Source organism: Callorhinchus milii, unplaced genomic scaffold (genome assembly GCF_018977255.1).
Source record: "Callorhinchus milii isolate IMCB2004 unplaced genomic scaffold, IMCB_Cmil_1.0 Scaffold16, whole genome shotgun sequence".
In the NCBI taxonomy this organism is placed as follows: Eukaryota; Metazoa; Chordata; class Chondrichthyes; order Chimaeriformes; family Callorhinchidae; genus Callorhinchus; species Callorhinchus milii.
In genome coordinates this window covers 10,942,545-10,965,718 of record NW_024704757.1, presented here as the reverse complement: position 1 = coordinate 10,965,718, position 23,174 = coordinate 10,942,545, and the positions used below count along the sequence as shown (strand labels likewise).

At 45.9% G+C, this 23,174-nt stretch overlaps 2 protein-coding genes across 3 annotated transcripts; one reads left to right on the top strand and one right to left on the bottom strand.

The window, feature by feature from the left end:
- The first annotated feature begins 144 nt into the window (after window positions 1-144).
- On the top strand, window positions 145-10,055 carry nme4 (NME/NM23 nucleoside diphosphate kinase 4). Of its 2 annotated transcripts, XM_042340975.1 has the most exons (6): window positions 145-269; window positions 5,002-5,132; window positions 6,896-6,997; window positions 7,576-7,654; window positions 7,923-8,035; window positions 9,653-9,756. In XM_042340975.1, exons 1-6 carry the CDS (start codon window positions 170-172, stop codon window positions 9,680-9,682), a joined length of 555 nt encoding a protein of 184 aa, XP_042196909.1. In that variant the 5' UTR covers window positions 145-169; the 3' UTR covers window positions 9,683-9,756. The 2 variants fall into 2 exon arrangements, with proteins under 2 accessions (XP_042196909.1, XP_042196908.1); XM_042340974.1 differs by lacking the exon at window positions 7,576-7,654 and having other exon boundaries at window positions 9,653-10,055.
- Window positions 10,056-11,280: 1,225 nt separating this feature from the next.
- On the bottom strand, window positions 11,281-23,130 carry LOC103178755 (RNA-binding protein with serine-rich domain 1). Its single transcript, XM_007893671.2, has 7 exons — window positions 23,024-23,130; window positions 18,879-19,034; window positions 18,310-18,489; window positions 14,249-14,348; window positions 13,481-13,634; window positions 12,427-12,568; window positions 11,281-12,117 (listed from the first exon to the last, which is right to left on the bottom strand). Coding segments are annotated over exons 1-7 (840 nt in total). The 5' UTR covers window positions 23,026-23,130; the 3' UTR covers window positions 11,281-12,011.
- Window positions 23,131-23,174: the final 44 nt, after the last annotated feature.

Sequence of the window (23,174 nt, the reverse complement as noted above, 5' to 3'; positions counted from 1 at the left end):
CCCCTCCCACTCACTCACTGATCCCGACTCCGCCCTCCAACTCACAACCCGGACCGGGAGTCACACCGAGAGAGAGAGAGAGAGAGAGACCCGCAGCAGTGGGGAGGGGGGGACTGAGCTGTGGGTGTGGGGGGGTGTGGGGGGGGGGGGAGGGGGGGTATCAGTCGCCATGACCCTGCGGCTCGGGCTCGGGCTGGTGGTGCGGGCGGCCCCCCGGGCGGGGCTCAGGCCCGCGGGCCCCGACACCGGACACCGCTACAGCAGCTCCGGTAGGTACCGGGAGGGGAGGGGGTGTGGGGGGGGAGAGGGGGTGACGGGGGGGGGGAGGGGGGTGTGGGGGGAGAGGGGGTGTGGGGGTGTGGGGAGGGGGTGACGGGGGGGGGGTGACGGGGGGGGAGGGGGTGTGGGGGGGGAGAGGGGGTGACGGAGGGTCTCTGTTTGAAGGCGCAACAATAATAATGATAATAAATGCGGTGATGACGGAGACGTTTCAGAGCCCCAAAAGGGTTTTTTTTTGCGCTCAAAAAAGTTGGGGCCAAACTTTTTTTTTTTTTCTTTTCTTTTTTTGGTTCTCTTTGCGAACTTCCAACTTCCCTCCGCGGCCCCGAGAGCGCGTCTGTGGGGGGAGAGGGGGAGTGGGGGAGAGAGAGGGGGGGAGGGGGGGGAGGGGGAGAGTAGGGGGGAGAGAGGGGGGTGAGGGGGGGGGAGGGGGGGGGAGGGGGAGAGAGGGGGGGAGGGGGGGGGGAGTGGGGGGGGGAGGGGGAGAGTAGGGGGGAGAGAGGGGGGGAGGGGGGGGGAGGGGGGAGTGGGGGGGGGAGTGGGGGGGAGAGGGGGGGAGTGGGGGGTGAGGGGGGGAGAGAGGGGTTATCACTCAGACTTTGCGGTTTGTTGGCTGAGGGTCAGGGGCTGAGGGTCAGGGGCTGAGCCCCGAAAATCGCCATCAAATTCACCCCCAAAAAAGCGCTGAGAGAGAGAGAGAGAGGAGAGAGAGGCCGTGATGGCGGGGGTTTGCTTTGTGCTGTTTTTCTCTCTCTCTCTCTCTCTCTCTCTGTGACTCTCAGCACTCGCCCCTGTGGTGGTGGTGGTGATGGTAGTAGTGATGGTAGTGGTGGTAGTGGTGGTGGTGGTGGTGATGGACTTGCACTTAATAATAATAATAATCCTCGCGTCTGACACAGCGCCTTATCGCGTCTGCGAAGGGCTTCGCAGAAGGCACTGCGGTCGCTGCGTATTTTTTTGTTTGAGCTCTAAGTTACTGTGTAAGTTATAGGAAATTCAACGGTCTCTTTGGGCAGATGTACGACTTAGACGATTATGTGATTCGTGCAGAGCAGACCTGTGCGCGCTTCACTGGAGTCGTGAATTCTTATTTTAAGGACTGTTCTGGGTTTGCTGCAGAGCAGTAGCGAGTGAGGGACACAGTAGTGTGGGTGTTACTGTACATCGTAACACTCGTATGGTTACACCCGGCTCAATCAGTAGCGCTCTTGCCTTTGACTCAGAAGGTTGTGGATTCAAGCTCCTAATCAGCCCTCTTTATCCGAAGGTGGACACGACTGATAATCCAGCTCTACGCTGGAGTTGACCGGCTTTCTCATTGGCTGACGCTCCAGTTTAGGGCTCGATGATCAGAAGTGCCCTTCTTCCTATAAGACCTTAAACCAAGATCCCATCCACCTGTTCAGGTGGACTTTACAGATCGCATCGTGTTATTCAGAAAGTGAAAGGGAGTTTCACCCGGTGTCCTGGTCAGCAATCCCCCAAATAAAACTGGTCATTCACTTTGTGGCTGTTTGTGGAACTTTGCTGTGTGCAAATTGGCTGCCTCATTCACTTACAAAATACACAGTCACTGCACTTTACAGTATATGCTGTAAAGCGCTTTTAGACCTTCTCCCGACATGAAAGGCATTAATATCAAATGTAAGGAATGTTTTTTAGTTACACAGGAACATAATAATGCAGTACTGTGGCCAAACGTTACAGTGGAACCAGCTCATCTCCAAGGAGTCTCTGCTTACCTCCCTCTCACCCCAAGGAGGATAGTCAACGCAGCAAAATACAGTAATGACATTAGTGCAGTGACATAGTATAACAGTGACATGGTAACAGTAATAATGACATACTAACACTTTTAATACAGTACAATATAGTTATGCATTAATAGTCCCAATTGAAGTAAGATAGTAGTTACATGGCGAAAGATTTACTTGGTGAAAAGTTTCCTTACAACAACAAAAAGATTTAATCTATAGAGCGTCTTTCACGTCGGGAGGACGTCCCAAGGCGCTGGACAGTTGGGTCAGGACCCGAGCATTGGGGGGAAATGGTCAGGGTGAGAGGAGGGAAGGGAGGGAGCGAGGAAGGGGTAGAGAGTCGAGAGGGGAGCTGAAGGCACAGTCAAAGAGAAAGGTCTTGAGACCGGCCTTGAAGGAGGAAAGGGAGGAAGCGGCGAAGGCACTGGGGGATAGAGTTCCAGATCCTCGGGGCTGAGAGGCCGAAGGTCCGGCCACCGATGGTAGGGCGGTTGGGGCGGGGGGTGTGGAGCAGACCGGAGCCGGAGGAACGGAGGGTACGGGCGGGTGAGTAGGGGGATAGTAGGTCGGAGAGGTAGGAGGGAGCGAGGCCGTGAATGGCCTTGTAGGTGAGGGTGAGGATCTTGAATTCGAACCTTACTCCACACGCCTCTGTTTGCCGAGCAGTAAGTAGGAACCCGGCTATGGTCGATTCGCAGAGCTCTTTTCCGGGGATGATAATTCCTTGAAAAAAATAATGATAATAAATTGGTCGCTTCAATCCACGACTGTTTGTGGGACGCTGCCGTGCGCAGTCGATTTTGCCAACAAAATATCCAGTCAGTTCACTTTACAGTATATCATGTGAAATGCTTTGAGACATCTTGAAGACGTGATAAGGCGCAGTATCAAATGCAAAGATTATTTATAACATTATTTACACTAACAATCGCACAGTGTCAGTAACATAATAGTTATGCAATAACGGTAATACAGTAACGTATTAAGTAACGCTTCCTGAGCTGCTGTTTTGTACCTTATGCGCTGACCACTATGCTACAGGACTCCACGAGAATGTTAACAGTCATCCTTTTTTTGGGGGGGTCTTAATTTACTAAAAATGGAACCACGCTTTTAAAATTCCATTCATATTTTTAATGCAATTAAAATAATCCAATTTGACATAATTCAATATTATGTAATGAACCGTGTGCGCTGTAGCACAGTGCCCCACTGTATACCGTGAGTTGCCAGAAACCCGGAGCAGAATGTGGCCTATTTTTTTAGAAGACAGACCGGATCTTGTACACTTTGGGAAGTCAGAATTGCTGAGTTTGCTGATCTCAATCCCTTTGTTGTGGCATAATTTTGACATTTTAAAGCACTGAAGCATACTGTACTTACGCTGCTGCTTGTTACTGGTTCCAGTGGGTGTACGCTGTGGTGTTTGCGTTCCTGGTGAGTGGGCAGAGTTTCTGCTCTGAGCCTAATGACTAACGAGCTCACTTCTCAATGACGTTTGCTATCTCCCAGTTCATTGGTTAACGATGGTAGTTGATAATAATAATAATAATAATCCTCGCATTTGATATAGCGCTTTTCACGTCGGGAGGACGTCCCAAAGCGCTTCACAGATCACACTGTAAAGTGAATTGACTGTATATTTGTGGGCGAACGCGGCAGCCAATTGCGCACAGCAATGTCCCACAAACAGTCGTAGATTGAAAATGACCAATTTATTATTGTTTTTGGTTTTGGAGGGATTATTAGAACAAAACCGGCAGCTCCTCTGCAAACCAGATTAGAAACGAAACAGGAGACGGTGAGGCGTCCCGTCAGCCGGGCTGATGGTAACTATTAGCACAGTTGTCAAAATTGTCCAGAGATAACATCTTGACGAGGCGTGCCCTATCTCTGACGTCCAGATCCCTCCTAACCCTCAGCAGGCTCTGGCCTGCTTCACGTCCTGCCTTGCCTGCCCCACCATTGACGAGCCGGCCTTCTGCCATTCTGCCCTCACCCTCTGGAACTCCATCCTGCAGTCCCTCCACCTCACCCCCTCCCTTGCCTCCTTCAAGATCTGTCTCATTGATTGTCCAGTGTCTCGGGACCTCCTCCCAACGTGAAAGGCGCTATACAAATGTGAGTTTGTTGTTGTTGAGAAAAGTTCGGGTGTAGTTACGTATTCCATATACAAACACTACCAGAAAGGTCCAAGCTGTTGAAATTCCCTCTATGATGTCCAGATCTTTACTACAAAGAACAAGTTCATCAAGGCACTTATTTAGGGTGTCAACCTGGCTCAATTGGTAGCACTCTCGTCTCTTGAGTTGGAAGGTTGTGGCGGCTTAAAGCCTCACATCAGGACTTTAAAGTGAAATATATAAATGACCTGAATATAGGAACAGAAGAGCAAATCTCCCCGGTTTGGTGAAGCTGGGAATTGTCAGGAAGAGAGGACAGTGGAAATTCGAAAAAGACAGAGATTATGTGAATGGGCAAAACTCTGGCAGATAGTGTTTAACATTGCAGTGTAAGGAGGAGCACATTTTGGCACAAAGAATATTGGGAAGGAATATGTTCTATGAGGAAGCAGGAGGAGAGGTAGATTAGTGGTTAGAGCACTTGCCTCTCAAGCAAGAGACCTGGGTTCGATTCCCGGCAGGGTGAATCCTTGGGCAAGTTTCCTTACTCCAGACACCTGATAATAATCGCTCAAAAAAGACTAATAATAAATTGGTCATTTCAAACCATGACTGTTTGTGGGACACTGCTGTGTGCAATTGGCTGCCGCATTTCACCCACAAGTATACGGTCAATTCACTTTACAGTCTATTCTGTGAAGCGCTTTGAGACGTCGAGAAGACGTGAAAATTGCTGTATCAAATGCAAGAATAATTATTATTAAACAACTCCTAACGGGAGGTGCAGGGATGCATTTACTCACTGCTTCTTATTCAGTCTGTAAACTCTTCTCACCCCTCAGGACTCCTTGGGATTCAGGAACGGACGCTGGTTGCTGTGAAACCAGATGGAGTCCAGAGGCGGCTGGTGGGAGAAATAATCCATCGCTTTGAACAGCGAGGATTTCAGCTGATCGGAATGAAGCTGGTGCAGGTAGGAAGGATGCTGCACTTATCCTCACTAACCAGCATGTTACCAGGGATGAGTGGGTCTTGAAGCTGAGATCATAACATTTAAAGGGGGGAATTGAATTACTGTTTGAAGAGAAACAATGTAAAAGGATAGAGGGAAAAAAATAAGGATTAGATTTAGGAACAGAGACACAGGAGTAGGCCAGTCATCCCCTCAAGTCTTTTCCACCATTCTGTTAGATCATGACTCATCTGTACCCCAACTCGAATTACCTGCCTTTGCCCCATATAACAATCATATTAATATTACGTAACAAAAATCTATCCACCTCAGTCTTTAAAATTTGAATGGATCCAGCATCCACGTCCTTTTGGGGGAGATAGTTCCAGATTTCCACTACTATTAAAGTAACTCACTGAAGTGGAGTAGCGCACGCCCCTCCCCTCCTCTGTTGTAATTCCCTGTATTTCTACATAAAATGTTACTGTCAGCACCGCTCGAGAAACAGATCCTGAACTCCCTCCTTCTGCTCCTGTTCGTCTACCACTTTTTTTTTTACATTGAAAATGCTGAGAGATGCAGACCGTGAATTACACCTTGACCCCTCGCTAAAAATGATCAGGCAAAATGTGTCTTGTTATATCAGTTTTGTATTTCTGTTCAGCAGTAACATGTGTACTGCATACTGAGACAGTTCTATCATCCCTTATATGTACACCCACATTCTTCCACGACGCCAGGTACTATCAATTACTATTTAAGTTAAAGCAAATTGGGAAGCTTCAGTCAATGAGAGGTTTATTTTACACCTCTGTGACCGAGGCTGAACCTGTTTGTGTATTCCCTCCTTTGATTTATACAGAGAGCTCAAGAAAGCACGGTTAAGTTTGCTCAACAGAATTTTACTGTAGCTTCGATGAAATCCACAACCCTCAGCATTAAACCTTAAACAACATGATAAATATTGACAAACAACAAACATTAATCACACTTAAACTACACAGCCTAGCAGCTACTGGCAATAAAGTTAATGTAAAAGTGCATGAAGAACCAACGCCTGACTTAACTCCTCGTTAATCGTCAGAGCACGTACCTTCGCTGTTATCAGGTAGAAAAATAGTGACCACGAGCACGTGACGCTCATTCATTTATGGGCATTATTCAGCCAATCCCCAAATTAACCATTTGTATAACACCAATTACTTGATGTAATTTGTGCCTTTTTATGATCCTCCCCTTAGTTGCCCAATAGGAGACACGTACACTTCCGATCCTTCATTTGTATACTAGAATGGTAAATTACCCGCCCATTTGTTGCAATCGACGCTAAAATCAGACTTGTTGACACCGTAAGTATCAAAAACGTTAAATACATTTTTAAAAAAGTGTATTTATTTTACGCACAAAAAAATGCGTGTAAAAAAACACATTTTTCCATACATTTAAAAATCTAAAGGTGTAAATTTGAATGGATCCAGCATCCGCAACCTTTTGGGGAAGAGAGGATGACTCAATATATTTAAACCACAGACAGGCATAGAAAACAAAAGGGATGACCACGACAATACCTATTTCAGTCAAATGTCTTCCTGTCCTGTCTTCATCAATATGTAGCTACTCAGGAGTTGCGGGTGTACTGTGCAGCTGATACTGTACACTAGACTGCTTGTTGCACCTCTCACCGGCTCCAGTGAACCAGAAACAAGCGAAGATGCAGGCAGTGAGGTGTTGGAGAGTGGCCCGACTACAAGGCATTGGCTGATTTACTTACTTATTCATTATAGGCTCCAAAGGAAGTGCTTTCAGAGCATTATCATGATCTGCAGGAGAAGCCTTTCTACCCAGCGCTGATCAACTACATGAGTTCAGGCCCCATCGTGGCTATGGTGAGGACTGGGCTGTGGGGAGCGTGTGGAGATGGTATGGCTGTTAGGATCTTCTGATCTGCAGATCTAGTGATGGTTGGGCTGTGGGTGTGGGCAGAATGTGGCTGTTTTCTGTCAGCAGGGAATCTGACATGCAAAAACCCATCATGATGCAGAAAATATACCAAACAAAACTCCACATATGTATGGTTTCTGTTTGGTACGAAGTTCACCTTCTTCCACAGAGAGACACACCTGCTTACCCAATCCCACTATTACCACAAGTTGACTTGAACCAAGGATTTGAGCTCCTACGTGAATAGTGGGTACTGCTGAACATAAATCAGTTGCAACCACACAGCCTACTGTTGTGGTGTGGTGAGCTTCCAGCTGTACGCTCAGCTAGGACTACCCAACCTGTTTATACGGTTATCAAGAAGCGAGTGGGTATAATTCCATCCCTCAGTGACCGATCTGCTCCTCCAAGTCTCTTAATCATCCACAAATATACCTTCTCGTATTGTGGACCTGCCTGGCATAGGAACTGGACTACCAAGACCACTCCAGGGATCAAGCTGATTGAGATCTTTCATTGTCAGGCACATCATTTTGTTGCCAAGGGAGCCCCAAAGTGTCCCCGCTTACCACGGCCCAGGATTGAGCAAGTCTGTGCCTCTGGTGAGCATGAGGTGATAACACCTGACGTCTTAAGTCATGAAAGCTTCACCTCTGGTGTCCTCTCACTTTCTCCCAACCCTAGGGCTCACTCCCCCCACCCACCCCCACATTCACTCCCACACTCATTGACTCCTTCTCCCCCCACCCTCTCACGAGCTCACCCTGCCCCGTCCAGTACTCACTTCCTCTTCTCCCCCCCCCCCCCCCCTCCCACACACACTCTGTTACCTTGAGGTTGTCTCCTGCTTTTACTGTGACTGCTCCTCAGGTCTGGGAAGGTCACAACGTTGTAAGAATGTCTCGGGCGATGGTGGGAGACACCAATCCTGCAGAGGCACGTCCTGGCACCATCCGCGGGGACCTCTGTGCCCACATCAGCAGGTAGGTGCCGGTAACACGCCGGCATTGCTTCAACAACAACTTGCATTTATATAGCGCCCCTCACGCAGGGAGTGTCCCAGAGTCCTTGGCTCATTCTCAGCATCGTACAGTGGGTAGGCTGCAGTTACAGTGTTGTCTGGTTCTGGGTGCCTTGCCTCAGAAAATGTCACGTTCATAGAGACAAAGGGTACAGTAGAGATTGGGATGATACCAAAGATACGAGACTTGAATTATGAGAAGAAACCAGAGAAACGAGTTCAGAAGTTTCATTTACACAGAGGATAACTTGCATTTGTACACTGCCACTGACTAAAAACAGTGGCTGAAGCAGAATTGCTTTTAACAGAGAATTAGATAAAACATCTGAAAAGGAAAAGGAAAAATCTAGAAAAGTGTGGAGGGAAAACACACATAAGCCAAAAGAGGTATGATGGGCTGAAAAGCTACCAGCTATCCTGAAAGAAATCTACAGCACTCCCACACTGGCTATTTCATCATTTGGTCCATGATTATCTGTGTTGATGCTCACTCCCCTGCTAGAGTTACCTGATCTTAATCCATTCCTCTTCTCTCTACGTGCTCCTATAATCTTTCTTACAGCAAAAACGCTCTCAACTTTTCAAGTCTCTCCACATTCACTGTAACACATCATCACTAACAATAATACTTGCTTTTGATTTAATAATAATAATCCTTGCATTTGATATAGCCCTTTCACGTGTACTAGACGTCTCAAAGCGCTTCACAGAACAGACTGTAAAGTGAATGGACTGTATATTTGTGGACGAAATGCAGCAGCCAATTGCGCACAGCAGTGTCCCACAAACAGTCGTGGATTGAAATGACCAATTTATTATTAGTCTTTTTTGAGGGATTATTATCAGACGTCTTGCAAAGCGAGTGCTCTAACCACTGAGCTACAGGACTTTAGAGCCTTAATACGTCTAAAGGTCTCAAAGCACTTTTTTTTTTTTCCCTGTAAAGTGAACGCAGCAGCCTATTGTGCACAGTAATAATCTTGCAAACTGCTGTGAAGTAAATGACAATTTATTTTTCCACATGGGTACTGTTGGCAAGGACACTGGGGGAAACTTCCTTTTCTTTTCCAATAGTGCCATGACATCTTGAACAGGATGAGATAGATGTTGGTTTAACATCTCATCCGAAGGACGGTATCTTTAATTTTCTCAGAACCGCAGGTGCTACCAGCAGACCCAGACTAACCCCTAAAGCCACTTTACAGTATATTCTGTGAAGCGCTTGGAGACGTCTCAATGACTTGATAAGGCACTATATCAAATGCAAGGAATATTATTATTGTTATATTATGCCTGCTATGATCCCAGTGGATCTCCACTGCGTTCTTTCCATGTTGTCCTATCTATAAGGTGTATCCCTCTACAGCCTAAACAATGTCTTGTACAAATGTAACATTATCTCTGTTCTTATACTCAATACTCCCTATTTATAGAAGCTAGAATCCCATGTGCTCTTTAACTTTAACCAGTTTGCATCTGTACTCCCAAGGTCTCTGTTCTCCAGCCCATTAAAAATGATTACCAGATAGGGTGCATTTCCTTTTTGTCTGACAACCTGAAAAACTGCTTCGTTTGACAGAAACGCCATCCACGCCAGCGACTCTTTTGAAGTAGCCAAGAAGGAGATCAGTCTGTGGTTCAGTGACCAGGAACTGATAGAATGGCAGTCCTGTATACACAGTAACCTCTACAACATGTAGAGTATTCTGGAGCCCAACACTCCGAAGAACTCTTACTACCTCCCGTGGTGTTTCCTGGTAAATGAATCTCCTGTTCAAATGCTGTCGTGTCTGAAGACTCACTGTCCACATTAATTAATATAATCCCACTTTCCATCAGTGTGGAAATGGCTGCCTTGTTTGAACCTGAAAACTAATGGGAGTGGTTGTGAATTCCTATGTGGTGCTTACTCCAGGCTGGTGCCAGTGTATCATGATATTCTTGTAGGATACAATCCTTCATTAAAGTGATTTTCATGTTCAGGTCGTGACAAGTTTGCTTGTATTAGGAATTTGTTGCTGATCTGCAACTCTGGAAGTTTGCTTATCAACCTTGTTCCAAAATATCTAATCATGGTGTGGTACAGAGCTGCCGAGGTCTATCATGGTACGGTCGCAGTCTCCTGGTGGCTCACTATTGGCCTGGGAACAGACTGTCCACCATTCACACAGTCACCAGGAGAGGAATTTGCAACAGATTTACACACTACAACTTGCATTTATATAGCGTCCCTCACGTGGAGTAGCACCTCTACACTCGAGAAAGGAGTGTATGCTTTATCTACTTTGATACACAATCATTCCTTGTTACGATTAAGGACACTGACATGTTAATCTGTTGCTGAGGATGAGCTGCCTTGCTAAAATCAAACAGTTTGTTAAAGCAGGATGGAGAACCACATCAGTGTAGCTCTGATCTTGACCAATACAACCCTGATCTAACCCAGACTCCCAGCCACTGGTTGGTGCACAGTCGTACCAGTATTGTGGTTCACAATATTTGCTTCCTTCAGCACTTTGGGGCTTCCTTCTGATATCAAAGGTGCTATATAAATGTAATTTTGTTGTTGTTGTTCCTTTCATTCACCCCACCTCCCCCACCATCAAATGTGTGAAACCTTTTCCAGACATGACTCACAAGTTTAGTGCAGTCAACTTGCAACAACAAGAAATTACATTTATATAGTACCTTTCACGTTGGAAGAACATCCCAAGGCACTCGATTCAAACAGTGAAGTAACCTTACAGCAGAGCTGTATTACCTTGGAAGAGAAAGAAACCTGGCAAGATTTAAAGTTGGGAAGAACATTAAAAACAGTTACATCTCAGGAACTGAGGGAAGTAATGTCCTGGTTGATGTTTCTAGCAGTTCCGTATATCTTGGAATAGCAGGATTGGGAGGACAATAAATGTTTTCCCAAGATTCAGAAAAGGAGCATCAGTGGGGAACAAACTGGGACTGACAGGCCAATCACTAACATAGGTGGGGAAGATACGGGGAACATTATGAGACGTATATTCTACGATTTCAAATTAATCGAAAGAAGCAATATATACTCTCTTACAAACCACCTGGAATTGGATGAGGAGGTAACCGAACAAATGGATTAAGAAGATCCAGTTAATGTAAAGTTAAAAGCTCGTGGAATAAATACTCTGATACCCTGAGCCCCAGTGTAGTGTGTGTGTAAAAAAAACTGATTCCTCATTTATCAGGACCTTTCCTGGCTTTATTGAAGATGCAGAACTTATACACAAAATGGTACAAATACAATGTGGACCTAACTACTGAGAAATACAAAAATCAGAAGCAACTGGATAAGCCACCGGACCCTGGGCTCCTGTGGAACATTTCCTCCTGAAGAACTAACAAATTTGGCAATCCGTGATCTTGTTGATTCGTATCATTGCCAGCTTTGAAGTGGATCAGCCACAATGTGTGATTGTGCTCCAGCACACAAGATAATCCGAGCTTCCAGCGTTACACCCACAATCGTTAATCAGACTTCCTGAAGCCACAGACTGTGAACGGTAGATACTGCTCCAGCACTTCACACTGGTGCCCAGGCAAGATATAAACTAAATTTAAAAAATAACTGTAGGAGGTGAAACACTACAGGTGCCAGCTGATCACTATCATCAGCGATGACAGCAGCAATCATCGCTGGCAGTGCCATGTGATGGACTATCTCCAATAGTCTGATTTAGATCATCCAACACCCAGCCACTGGCTTATTACCCCCCTCCCTCCCCAAATGCACACATTAGGTGTGAACACGTTAAAGCCCCACCCCCCTAACCTAACCACCACCCAAGTAAAGTAACACAATCTGAACAGTGAGATGGGACGTTTGCTGAAATTCAGTCGCGTTAAGTTTCCGTTTCAAGATGTTTCAGAAAAGAAAGAACAAACAAACAAACACACGGTTTCACAGTCTCTTATCGGGAGGAGTTGGAGCTGGACCGGCTGCGGTGACGTCGACGTCCTGGCGATCGGGATCGGGAACGCCTGCGGACAGGAGACCGTCGCCTCGGTGACCGGGACCTGCAACAGATCAAACAGTGTTATGTTAACAGAGCTGTGCATTACATTTCTACAGCGCCTTTCATGTCAGGAGGACGTCCCGGGTGCATTAAATCGGGAACCTGCCCCCCCACTCCAAACAACGGTGTCGTTTCAGGAATATGCCCCACACCCAGCAAACCACACCAATCCAGAACCTGCCCCCAGCCCAGCAACCACCAGCAATGCTCAAAACCAGAAGGGCTCAGTGGTGTTGTGGTGTCAAACCCACTATCTGCCTGAACCAATCAACGCCATTACTCTCGTTTCCAAAGGACTATTTCCACTGACCTTCTCCTCATGCGTGGCGGGGTCCTGCGCCACATGGGGGGAGGTGGTGGCATCCTGCGTGGAGGCGTCATTCTTCGCGGCGGAGGCCGGGGGCGCGGGGCTAACACCGCTGTAGCTGTCACTTCCTGTCCGTCAATCTGACCTGCAGGGGAGAGAAAATAGGTGGAACACGAATGAGGCAGGAACTGAAGAGACAGACACAACCCTACACAAAGCACTCGCTTACTGAACAGCCACCCTGACACTCCAGGAGCCTGGAGTGTACAGGATTAGGTCATAATAATAATAATAATAATCCTTGCATTTGATATAGCGCTTTTCACATCGGGAGGACGTCCCAAAGCGCTTCACAGAACACACTGTAAAGTGAATTGACTGTATATTTGTGGGCGAACGCGGCAGCCAATTGCGCACAGCAATGTCCCACAAACAGTCGTAGATTGAAAATGACCAATTTATTATTGTTTTTGGTTTTGGAGGGATTATTATTAGGTGTGTGGAGTAAGGAAACTTGCCCAAGGTTTCGCCCTCTGCCTGGAATTGAACTCAGGTCTCTCACTTGCAAAGCGAGTGCTCTAACCACTGAGCTACAGGACTCCACATGACCTCTGACTGCTGCATTCACCTACAAACAGACAGTCACCGCACTTAACAGCAAATACTGCGAAATGCTTTGAAGATGTTGAGACACCGGGGATAAGGTGTATATTAAATGGAAGGTTTATTAACACCCTCTTGCCAATGTACCTGTAGAAATACAATCATTTTAGTAAATTTCATAGTAACAGAATAGTTATTAATAATGTTGTGGCTTCTTTTTCTGGGTGGGCAGGGTAGAGAAAGAGACCTGCAAAACAGAATGTGCACCAAGAGCAACTACTTACACTTCACTACAACAATCTAAGCACTGAATATTGCAACTGTCACCTTTTATTCAGCACTCTGCACATCCCCCGTAAATGCCAGATGTTAAACGGGGGTATTGACGCTCACTGCACCCTTGTGTAAAGGTCTTTATCGAGTAGCTCACAGGCACCTCAGTGTTGTCCATTACCTCCATCCATGTGCTTGAGAGCTTTCTCTGAGTCATCCGGGTTCTCAAACTCCACGTAGGCGTAGCCCTTAGAGAGGTGTGGGTGCATACGATCCAACGGCATGTCAATCAGTTTGATCTTCCCGTAGGAAGCGAAGATCTCCATGATGTGTTCCTGCAGCAATGGGACAAACGAGTCAGAAACCTAGCAGGTAGTTCATTGTACCACGGTGTCCAATTTTCTGCAGCTAATGGGCAAGCAAGATTACCACACTCGAATAACATGGGCCCAGAGCACACGGCAGACTCGCCAGCAATCCTTTTGGAAAAGGAAGTCGTATTTCAGCACTGAGTAAGTTAAATGTGTTGGAAATCAATGAGGACTGCACCGGTTAGGTTTAAGAAGAAAAAGTCAAACTCCAGCACTGAGGGAGACAGAAAGTCAAACATGACCACCTGAATTTGAGACATTCAATCCACAGCATCACAGAGTGTGCTCAGGAACTCCGGTTTCATTTAAGATTGAGCCAAGCTACAGAAAATATTGTTGTGTTATCTATTGTAATAGTTAACAGCCCTGTTGCTGAATATTTTATTCTAATTTTAGCTGAAATATTATCCATAATTCCATAGCTGCACCAGGCTCCTGGAGCCCACCAACCTCATCCTCCACCAGCTCCCATTCCTCAGCAAATTAACTTCAAAGATCCGGATCCTATTAACTTTAAATGTCACTGGCCCTGACCAGCTGGGATTTATAAATACACTCGCAAAGAACCGAGGCAGCACCTTGGTGACGTTCCTGGTTAGCCGGCCAATGTGCACTTTGGTGGGTCGGGGAGCTGGGCTTTTCTTCCGTTCCTTGTCATCCCGTTTTGGAGACTTCGATCTGCCAACACAGCAAGTGACAGGATAAGTGCTGCATCACTGCAGCGCTGCACTACACACAGTGAATTCCTATCACATGATCTACTGCAGTTAGTCAAAAGTACCGGGAATTATTTACACTAAAAAAAAATCTATCGATCTCAGTCTTGAATATGTTCAATGACTGAGCACCCACAGCTTTCTAGGGTAGAGAATTCCATAAATTCACTACCCTCTGAGTGAAGAAATGTTTCCTCAACTCTGTTCTAAAAGGCTGACTTTAATCCTGAGACTATGACCCCTAGTTTTAAATTCTCCAACCAGGGAAACAGTCTCACAATATCTACCCTGTCAAGACCCTTAAGAATCTTATAGGTTTCTATAAGATCACCTTTAATTCTTCTATCTTCTAGAAAATATAGGCCTAGTCTACTCAACCTTTCCTCGTAGGTCAACCCCCTCATCCCAGGACCAATCTAGTGAACCTACGTTGCACCCACTCTAAGGCGAGTATATCCTTTCTTAGATAAGGAGACCAAAACTGCACACAATATTCTAGGTGCAGTCTCACCAAGGCCCTATACAATTGCAGAAAGACTTTCCTACTCGTGTACTCTAACCCCTTTGCAATAAACGCTAACATGCTATTAGCTTTTCTAATTGCCTGCTGTACCTGCATACTAACTTTCTGTGATTGTTGTACAAGGACACCTAAATCCCTCCGATTACTAACACTACTTAGGCTCTCCCCCTCTAGAAAATAATCTGCTTTTCTATTTTTTCTACCTGGATGAATAACTTCACACTTGCCCACATTATACTCCATCTGCCATCTTCTTGCCCACTCACTTAACCTGTCTAAATTCCTTTGCACCCTCCTTGTGTCCTCCTCACAGCTTACTTTCCCACCCAGCTTTGTATCGTCCGCAAATTTAGATACATTAAGGTCTATTTCCTCATCTAAGTCATTGAAGTAAACTGGAAACAGTTGAGGCTCAAGCACTGATCCTTGCGGCACTCCGCTAGTCACAACCTGCCAATCTGATAAGGACCCGTTTACCCCTACACTCTGTTTTCTGCCTGTTAACCACTCTTCGATCCATGCTAATATATTACCCTTAATTCCATGAGCCCTAATCTTAAGTAACAACCTTTTATGTGCCACCTTGTTGAATGCCTTCTGAAAATCTAAATACACTATATCCGCTGGTTCCCCCCTATCTAACCTGCTAGTTACATCTTCAAAACCCTCTATAAGATTTGTTGAACACGATTTCCCTCTCGTAAAATCCCCAAATCTTATTTTGACTTTCTAAGTGCCCCATGACGAGGTCCCTCCCCTCACCCTGACCATTTCCCCCCTGCTCGGGTCCCGACCCAACTGTCCAGGGCATTAGGATGTCCTCCCGACGTGAAAGGCGCTCTATAAATGAAATCTTGTTGTTGTTGTTCCTAATTATAGACTCTAGAATTTTCCCTACGACTGATTTCAGACTAACTGGTCTACATTTCCCTATTTTTTCTCTCCCACATTTCTTAAATAACGACCTTACGTTTGCGACCTTTAAATCAACAGGAACCTGGGAATCCAGGGAATTTTGGAAGATCAAAAACAGTGCATCTACTATCTCTGCAGCCAAACCCGAGGATGCAGGTCATCAGGTCCAGGGGATTTATTGGTTTTTAGTCCCATCAATTTCTCTAGTACTATTACTTTACTGATATTAATTTCTTTATTAAGTTCCTCACGAACATTAGTCTCTTGGTTCCCCACTATTTTTGGTAAGTTTTTAGTATCTTCTAACGTGAAGAGAGAAGCAAAATATTTGCCATTTCTTTATTCCCCATTATAAATTCTCCTGTCTCTGCCTGTAAAGGGACACATGTTTACGTTTGTTAACCTCTTCCTCCTTATAAACTTGTAAAAGCTCTTACAATCTGTCTTTATATCTCTAGCTAGTTTACTCTCATATTCCATTTTCTCCGTCTTAATCAGTTTCTTGGTTATCCTTTGATGTTCTCTAAATCCCTCCCAATGCTCAGATTTACAGCTCTTTTTGGCAATATTATAGGCCTCTTCTTTTAATTTTATACTTTCCTTAACTTCTCTAGTTAGCCATGGTTGAACCATTTTTCCCATGGAATTTTTATTTCTCAAAGGAATATGTGTCCGCTGGAAATTATATATCTTTGACCGTTTGCCATTGCTTGTCTACTGTCATATCTTTTAATCTACTTTCCCAGTCTATTTTAGCCAAATCGTCCCTCATACCTGCAAAGTTGGCTTTAAGTTTAAGACCCTTGTTTCAGACTTAACTAATCACGTTTAAACTTAATATTAAATTTCATCATATTATGGTCACTCTGCCCTAAAAGAGCTGATCTTCAAGATTACTGATTAGCCCTGCTTCGTTACACAATACAAGATCTTGGAGAGCCTGTTCCCTGGTTGGTTCCTCAGCATATTGTTCTAGAAAACTATCTCTAATGCATTCCATAAACTCATCCTCTAATTTACTTTTGCCAATTTGGTTTTCCCTGTCTATTTGAAGATTAAAATCATTATTATTGTATTACCCTTGTTACATGCTCCTCTAATTTCCAGATTAATACTTTGCCCAATACTGTAACTGCTGTTTGGGGGTCTATAAAATACTCCCACTGGTGTTTTCTGCCCCTTGTTGCTTCTTAGTTCCACCCATACTGATTCTACATCCTGATTTTCTGACATAAAATCATTTCCCTCTACTGTTTCTATCTCATCCTTTATTAACACCACCCCCCTCGTTTTCCATATTGTCTATCTTTCCTATACGTCAGATACCCTGGAATGTTTAGCTCTCAACCTTGCTCTCCCTATAACCACATTTCAGTAATGGCTACTAGATCGTACCAATTTATCTCTATTTGTGCCATTAATTCATCTATCTTGTTACGAATGCTTTGTGCATTCAGGTATAGCACCTTTAATTTTAACTTTTTACTATTTCCCCTACTCATTAATGCTCTATTTTCTTTGTTAAACTCTTTGTCCCTACTTGACACACTCAGTTCTTGATCTCACAAGTTGCTACTCTGCTCTACAGCCTTGACTTTTCTTATTTGTTTTGTGAGGGTTACATTTAACCGTAACCCTCCGCCCACCCCCACTATTAGTTTAAAGCTCTATCTACCTCCCTAGTTATTCGTTTTGCCAGGACACTGGTCCCAGCCCAGTTTAAGTGGAGCCCACCCTGATGGAAGAGCTCCCTCTTTCCCCAATACTGGTGCCAGTGGCCCATAAAATGAAACCCCTGCCTCCTACACCACTCTTTCAGCCATACATTTAACCCTTTAATCTGCTTGTCCCTGTACCAATTTGCGCATGGCTCAGGTAGTAATCCCGAGATTATTACCTTAGAGATTCTGCTTATTAATTTCATCCCTAGCTCATTAAACTCCCTCATCAGATTGTTATATATCTGCACACAAAATAACACAAAACTTTGGGGGATTAAGGAAAAAATATATAAATTAGAAAGTAACAGAACAATGCAGCAATGTCCCACATATAGCCTTGAAGTGAATGAACTATTTTACCTTGGAGTTATTTTGACATGATGAGACACGCATCGTATCACATGCAAGGATTATTAATTATTAAGCCTATCAAACCAGGCTCCTGAGAGTTCCACATAAATATGGAAATTTCAAACACTGGTATTTTACTTGTCCAGTTAGGACCACTGTACCAATTAGGGTTTTGGCTTGCAGGATTAACAGGAGTCTAATGGGAAGAATCCCAACCCCTGGTGACTAGCCTGCTCGTCCAAGTGCCACTAGTTGTCAGGCTTAGTCCATCAACAACAGTGCCTCGGAGTACTGCTGATCTGACTCATTCAAGAACCAGATTATTGGAACGCCACAGAAGACTGCTTCTATTCTGTTGCCAGGCTGAGCCAGGTTGACATAACAGACACAAACAATGTAAAACAATGACTGACTTGGAGCGGGTTCGCCTCCTGTTGGTGTGTCTGCGGCGGGATGGGCTTGGAGATCCAGAGGAGGTGCTGGAGCTGGAGCTACGGGAACTGCTGGAACTTCCAGACCGACTGGAGGCTGAGGAGGAACTAGACCCACTGCTGGAGGCCGAGGTGGAGCTGGATCCGGAACTGGAACTGGAACTAGACAGGGAACAATGGAGTAGTTACAAGATGTAAGCCATTAACATGTATCAACATCACAGCAAGCCCAAATCTCAGGCCAATTGCTAGTCAACAAAGTGTCCTAAAAGTTCCTATCAGAGTGACCCCAGGTATGAAAGCAAGAACTGCATCCAGGGTTACCTCTCAAATAGCAAACCTATTAGTGAAGAAAGCAGACCTGAACTTTCAGCGACTGGTAAGTCAAATAAAATACGTATGACCCTATTGGGTCGATTTTAGTACCAATCTTACTATTAAAGATATTATAAAATAAAATTGTACTGCAAACAGTGCCTTGTTTGAGAATATTTAGGAACGGAGGGTGAGGATTTACAGAGGGTCCATTTTGTCACAATTTTGCTCCAGACCTGCTGGTGCTGCTCCCTGTCGAGGCACTCCTTCTCTTTCGAGTCTTGTCTCGACCGCGCTCCTTCTCACTCGAGTCCTTGGTACTCGATTTATCCTTGGTTCTCTCTTTGGATTTCTCCTGGGTGTGCTCTTTACGCTTGGTTGGTGAGGGAGCCCTGATGGAATAAAAAGGATGTTGAGTGCTTGAGGCCAGGACACACAGAATTGAAGGTGACAGAGTAGAATCGTACTTCGCCCAAGCCTACGTGGGACAACTGAGACTCCGAGAGAGTGCTAGGAAAGCTCAAAGGTTAATTCCAATTCGAGGGAAGAGCAGGTAGAGCCACTTCAGCAACACTACCTCAACAGCCACCCAACTTCTGTCAAACAGCCCACAGCACCACGTGCATAAATGTGTTGAAATCCATACAAAAACAAAGTGGCCCACACCAATTGATAGATCCATCAACTACCAATCTCATGGATACCTGGCCTGGTTTGTGCACATTGTCCTTTCAGGGTTCAGTTGTCACTTTTTGAACATGCGATAATATCCACACTCTAGCTACATGCTCAGACACGTATGACCCCAGGTCCCACGTCACTTTTATTTGCAATGCAAGCAATGATCTAAAGAACAGTTTCTCTCAAAGCCTAAAGCCCTTTTTCATTTAGTTAGCCTCGGATGTAGCCACAATATAAAGGATGGGATTGCCATGTTCGCATTTCAAAAATATACAGACCATGACCAGGAACAGTTGACTCTATAACTGCCAGTTGATTCCATGACGCTTTCACTTAAACTACCCAATAGCAGCAACACTGTGCACACCGTGCTTCCCATAGAGACAGAAAAGAACAAGTAAAACCTTCCTGAACACGATCAGCCTGGTTGATCAACAAATACAGTACATTATAAGAACTCTTTACATTTTCCTATTTAACACTGCTAGGTCCAGTACAGCACAGATTAGATACTATATAAGTTCTCCTTTAACTGTCCCTTCCAGCATGAATTAGATATGTAGGGACACCCTCTCTACACTGTCCAACCAGTAGAAGTGCAGGGAAAAGGAATGGGCACATTTGAGTTCCTGAATCACATTGCAGGAGAAGAAGAGGAATACAGGCTGTTGTTGAATTGGCTGACCCTGAGATCCACAGACATCCGGCCGTAATGCCACACTTTCATATTATCACAGCCATCGTATCCAAGGCCTCCGGAACCTCGAACATAGTACAATTGGTACAAAGAATTGGGAGGGTCAGGCATTTCAAGAATCAGCAGCATGCAGCTGGCATGACCCTCAGTAAAGCCAGTCTGAACTTCTCTGTACCAAAGTATTCTCTGGGATCCCACCCTCTTTACAAATAACACACAAGATCAAGGCATCAATACATTTACTTACAAGTAGATCAGATTACCTTATTTTTACATCTCATTTTTACCAGCGCAGAGTACAATACCCACAGCTATGCTGCCTGTACATTGACAATTGTCAACAACCTTCCATTTAACATTAAAATTGAATTCATTTTAGGGCTAAAATAAGGAACATCTGTTCCAAGATGTTCTATCTCACAGCACACACCCTACACCTACTCTGTGGAGTCCTGTAGCTCAGTGGTTAGAGCACTCGCCTTGCAAGCGAGACACCTGGGTTCAATTCCAGGCAGAGGGCGAAACCTTGGGCAAGTTTCCTTACTCCACACACCTAATAATAATCCCTCCAAAAAATAAAACAATAATAAATTGGTCATTTTCAATCCATGTCTGTTTGTGGGACGCTGCTGTGCACAATTGGCTGCCGCGTTTCGCCCACAAATATATGGTCAATTCACTTTACAGTATATTCTGTGAAGCGCTTTGAGAAGCCGAGAAAATGTGAAAAGCGCTGTACCAAATGCAAGGATTATTATATTATATTATTAAATTCACATTCCACACTGCATATACCCTAATAGTACTGGCTCACACCCACAGCTCATTGACAATACAAAAACAACAGTAAACATGACTGATCAGGCAGTAGATGTAGGTTTACAAATGCCTGTTCAGACACACGGGAAGGGTTGATGCATCAGCAGCCTGGCTAAAGGCCATATTGTAGGGATTTGAATTCATGATTTGTTTTGCTACGTACAAACAATCCTTAGTCAATTATGTAATTAAATGCATTAGCCCATGGTAAGGAATAAAGAAAAATACCATGGAAGTAAGATGGGTGTGGGGGAGCCTTCCCAGTAAAGCACTTTCATCAATTAACCCAATTCTAACCAAGCAGCCACTGAACCCAACATTCCTTAGGCTGCTCCTGGGCACCAATCTGATGCACATCAAAAGCTCTGCTCTGTATCATCCTGTACGTCAGTCAGAGAGCAGTGAGAGGCCAGGCTCAATGCGCACCTGGGCACACAATACAACAGGACCCAGTATGAGTTCCGACCGGAGCAATAAGGAATCTGTAAATGTATGTGCATTTTTACAGCGCACAAATTTGGATGAGTTTCCTTTGCAACCCAAAGAAAAACAAATTCAAGGCACTACACTCTCTGTCCCCAATCCCCTCCAAACAGCTAGTTCAGTATTTCCTACTGATTTTGGGGGCACAATAAGCCTTCCAACCCCTGGATTTCCATTATTTTAATCAGATGGGGGGCCCCATAATGTGGTTGAGCTACGACTGAAGCTTAACCAGCTAAAAACACATAAAACTCAACTTCTCAAGTCTCTTCATTAATCCTCTCATTCTTAACATTTGTTCTTCCTATAAGAGGATGCCCAACATTACGCACACAAAAATAATCATTGCATTTGATATACATCAGGTGAACATTTGGCAGCGCTCTGAAACATTATCCTATGTGAAGGGCGCTGCTATATAAATGCACGTCGTCGTTGTTGTCGTCGTTCCAAAGCGTTTCACAGGATTAACTGTGCAGTGTACAACAACAACAAGATTTCATTTATTGAGCGCCTTTCACGTCGGGAGGACGTCCCAAGGCCCTGGACAGTTGGGTCGGGACCCGAGCATTGGGGGGAAATGGTCAGGGTAAGGGGGGGGAGGGAAGGGAGCGAGGAGGGGGTAGAGAGTCGAGAGGGGAGCTGAAGGCTCGGTCAAAGAGAAAGGTCTTGAGACCGGCCTTGAAGGAGGAAAGGGAGGAAGCGGCGAAGGCACTGGGGATGGAGTTCCAGAGCCTCGGGTCTGAGAGGCTGAAGGCCCGGCCACCGCTGGTAGGGCGGTTGGGGCGGGGGATGTGGAGCAGACCGGAGCCAGAGGAACGGAGGGTACGGGCGGGTAAGTAAAAGTGTAGCGACTATGCACTTGAAGGCTCCCAACTAACGTTCTTAAACCCGTGCAGCGTTACTCCCTCGCTTTTGGTAATCGGCGCGTATCGCCCACAAAAACGGTCGCACTAAAAGCCAGTGAGAGGGGCTCTGAAACGTCTTCCCGCCACGCAAGGCGCTGAGAACCAAACGTGAGGCTTGTTGTCGTCGTCGCGGTCGTGGCGGCGGCGGCGCCGGTCTCCAGACGCGATGACGGAAGGATTGTTTGGGGCACGTTTCTCGGGTTGAAAAACGTGAAGAAAAAGCTGAGGCGTCAGTCTGTCTGTCCGCCTGAACTCCCGCCTGTGACCCCCCCCCCACACACCCTTTACAGTCTGTGGCCGCGTCAAATATTATTAGGGAGAAATAAATGAATGTGTTGTTATGTCTTATGAGGGGAGGGGGGGAGGGGGGGGGGGAGGGGGGGTGGCGGCTCTGCTTCGACCGTCGGTCTCGTGTGGCTTTCACAACCCCCCCCCGGGCCTAACCCAGGCCCCGGCCTCGGCCTGTCCTATCCTCTCAGGAGCCACACTCAAGGCCCCGGAATCACCCCGTCCGCCGGTCCTTGAGAGCCGCGGCCGCCATCTTCCTCCCCTCCCATTTGATTCCCGCCCACCCCCCCCCCCCCCGAGTAGGCCTCAGGCTCTGGCCAGGCCTCTGGCGGGTCTCTGTTCCGATGCCGCCCCCCTCCTCCCCCCTCACACCGCACAAATAATAATAATAATAATAATAATAGGCCTCGGGCGCGGCCCCCGGTAGCGGGCAGTCGGGTTTTCGCGGCTGCTCGGGTGGTTTCGGGGCGCGGATGGAGGCGGATCGCAGTGCCCCGCGACTTACATTGCGCCCCGTCTTCGTGCCGCTCGCGCTTCTCCCGCCGGTCCCAACGGTCACCCTCTCCCCTCCCCCTCCCCCACACCTCAGCCCAGCACCAGCGTGCGCGCGCACCCCCGCAAACGCGGAAGTACAAAAACAAAGCCGCCGCCGGAGG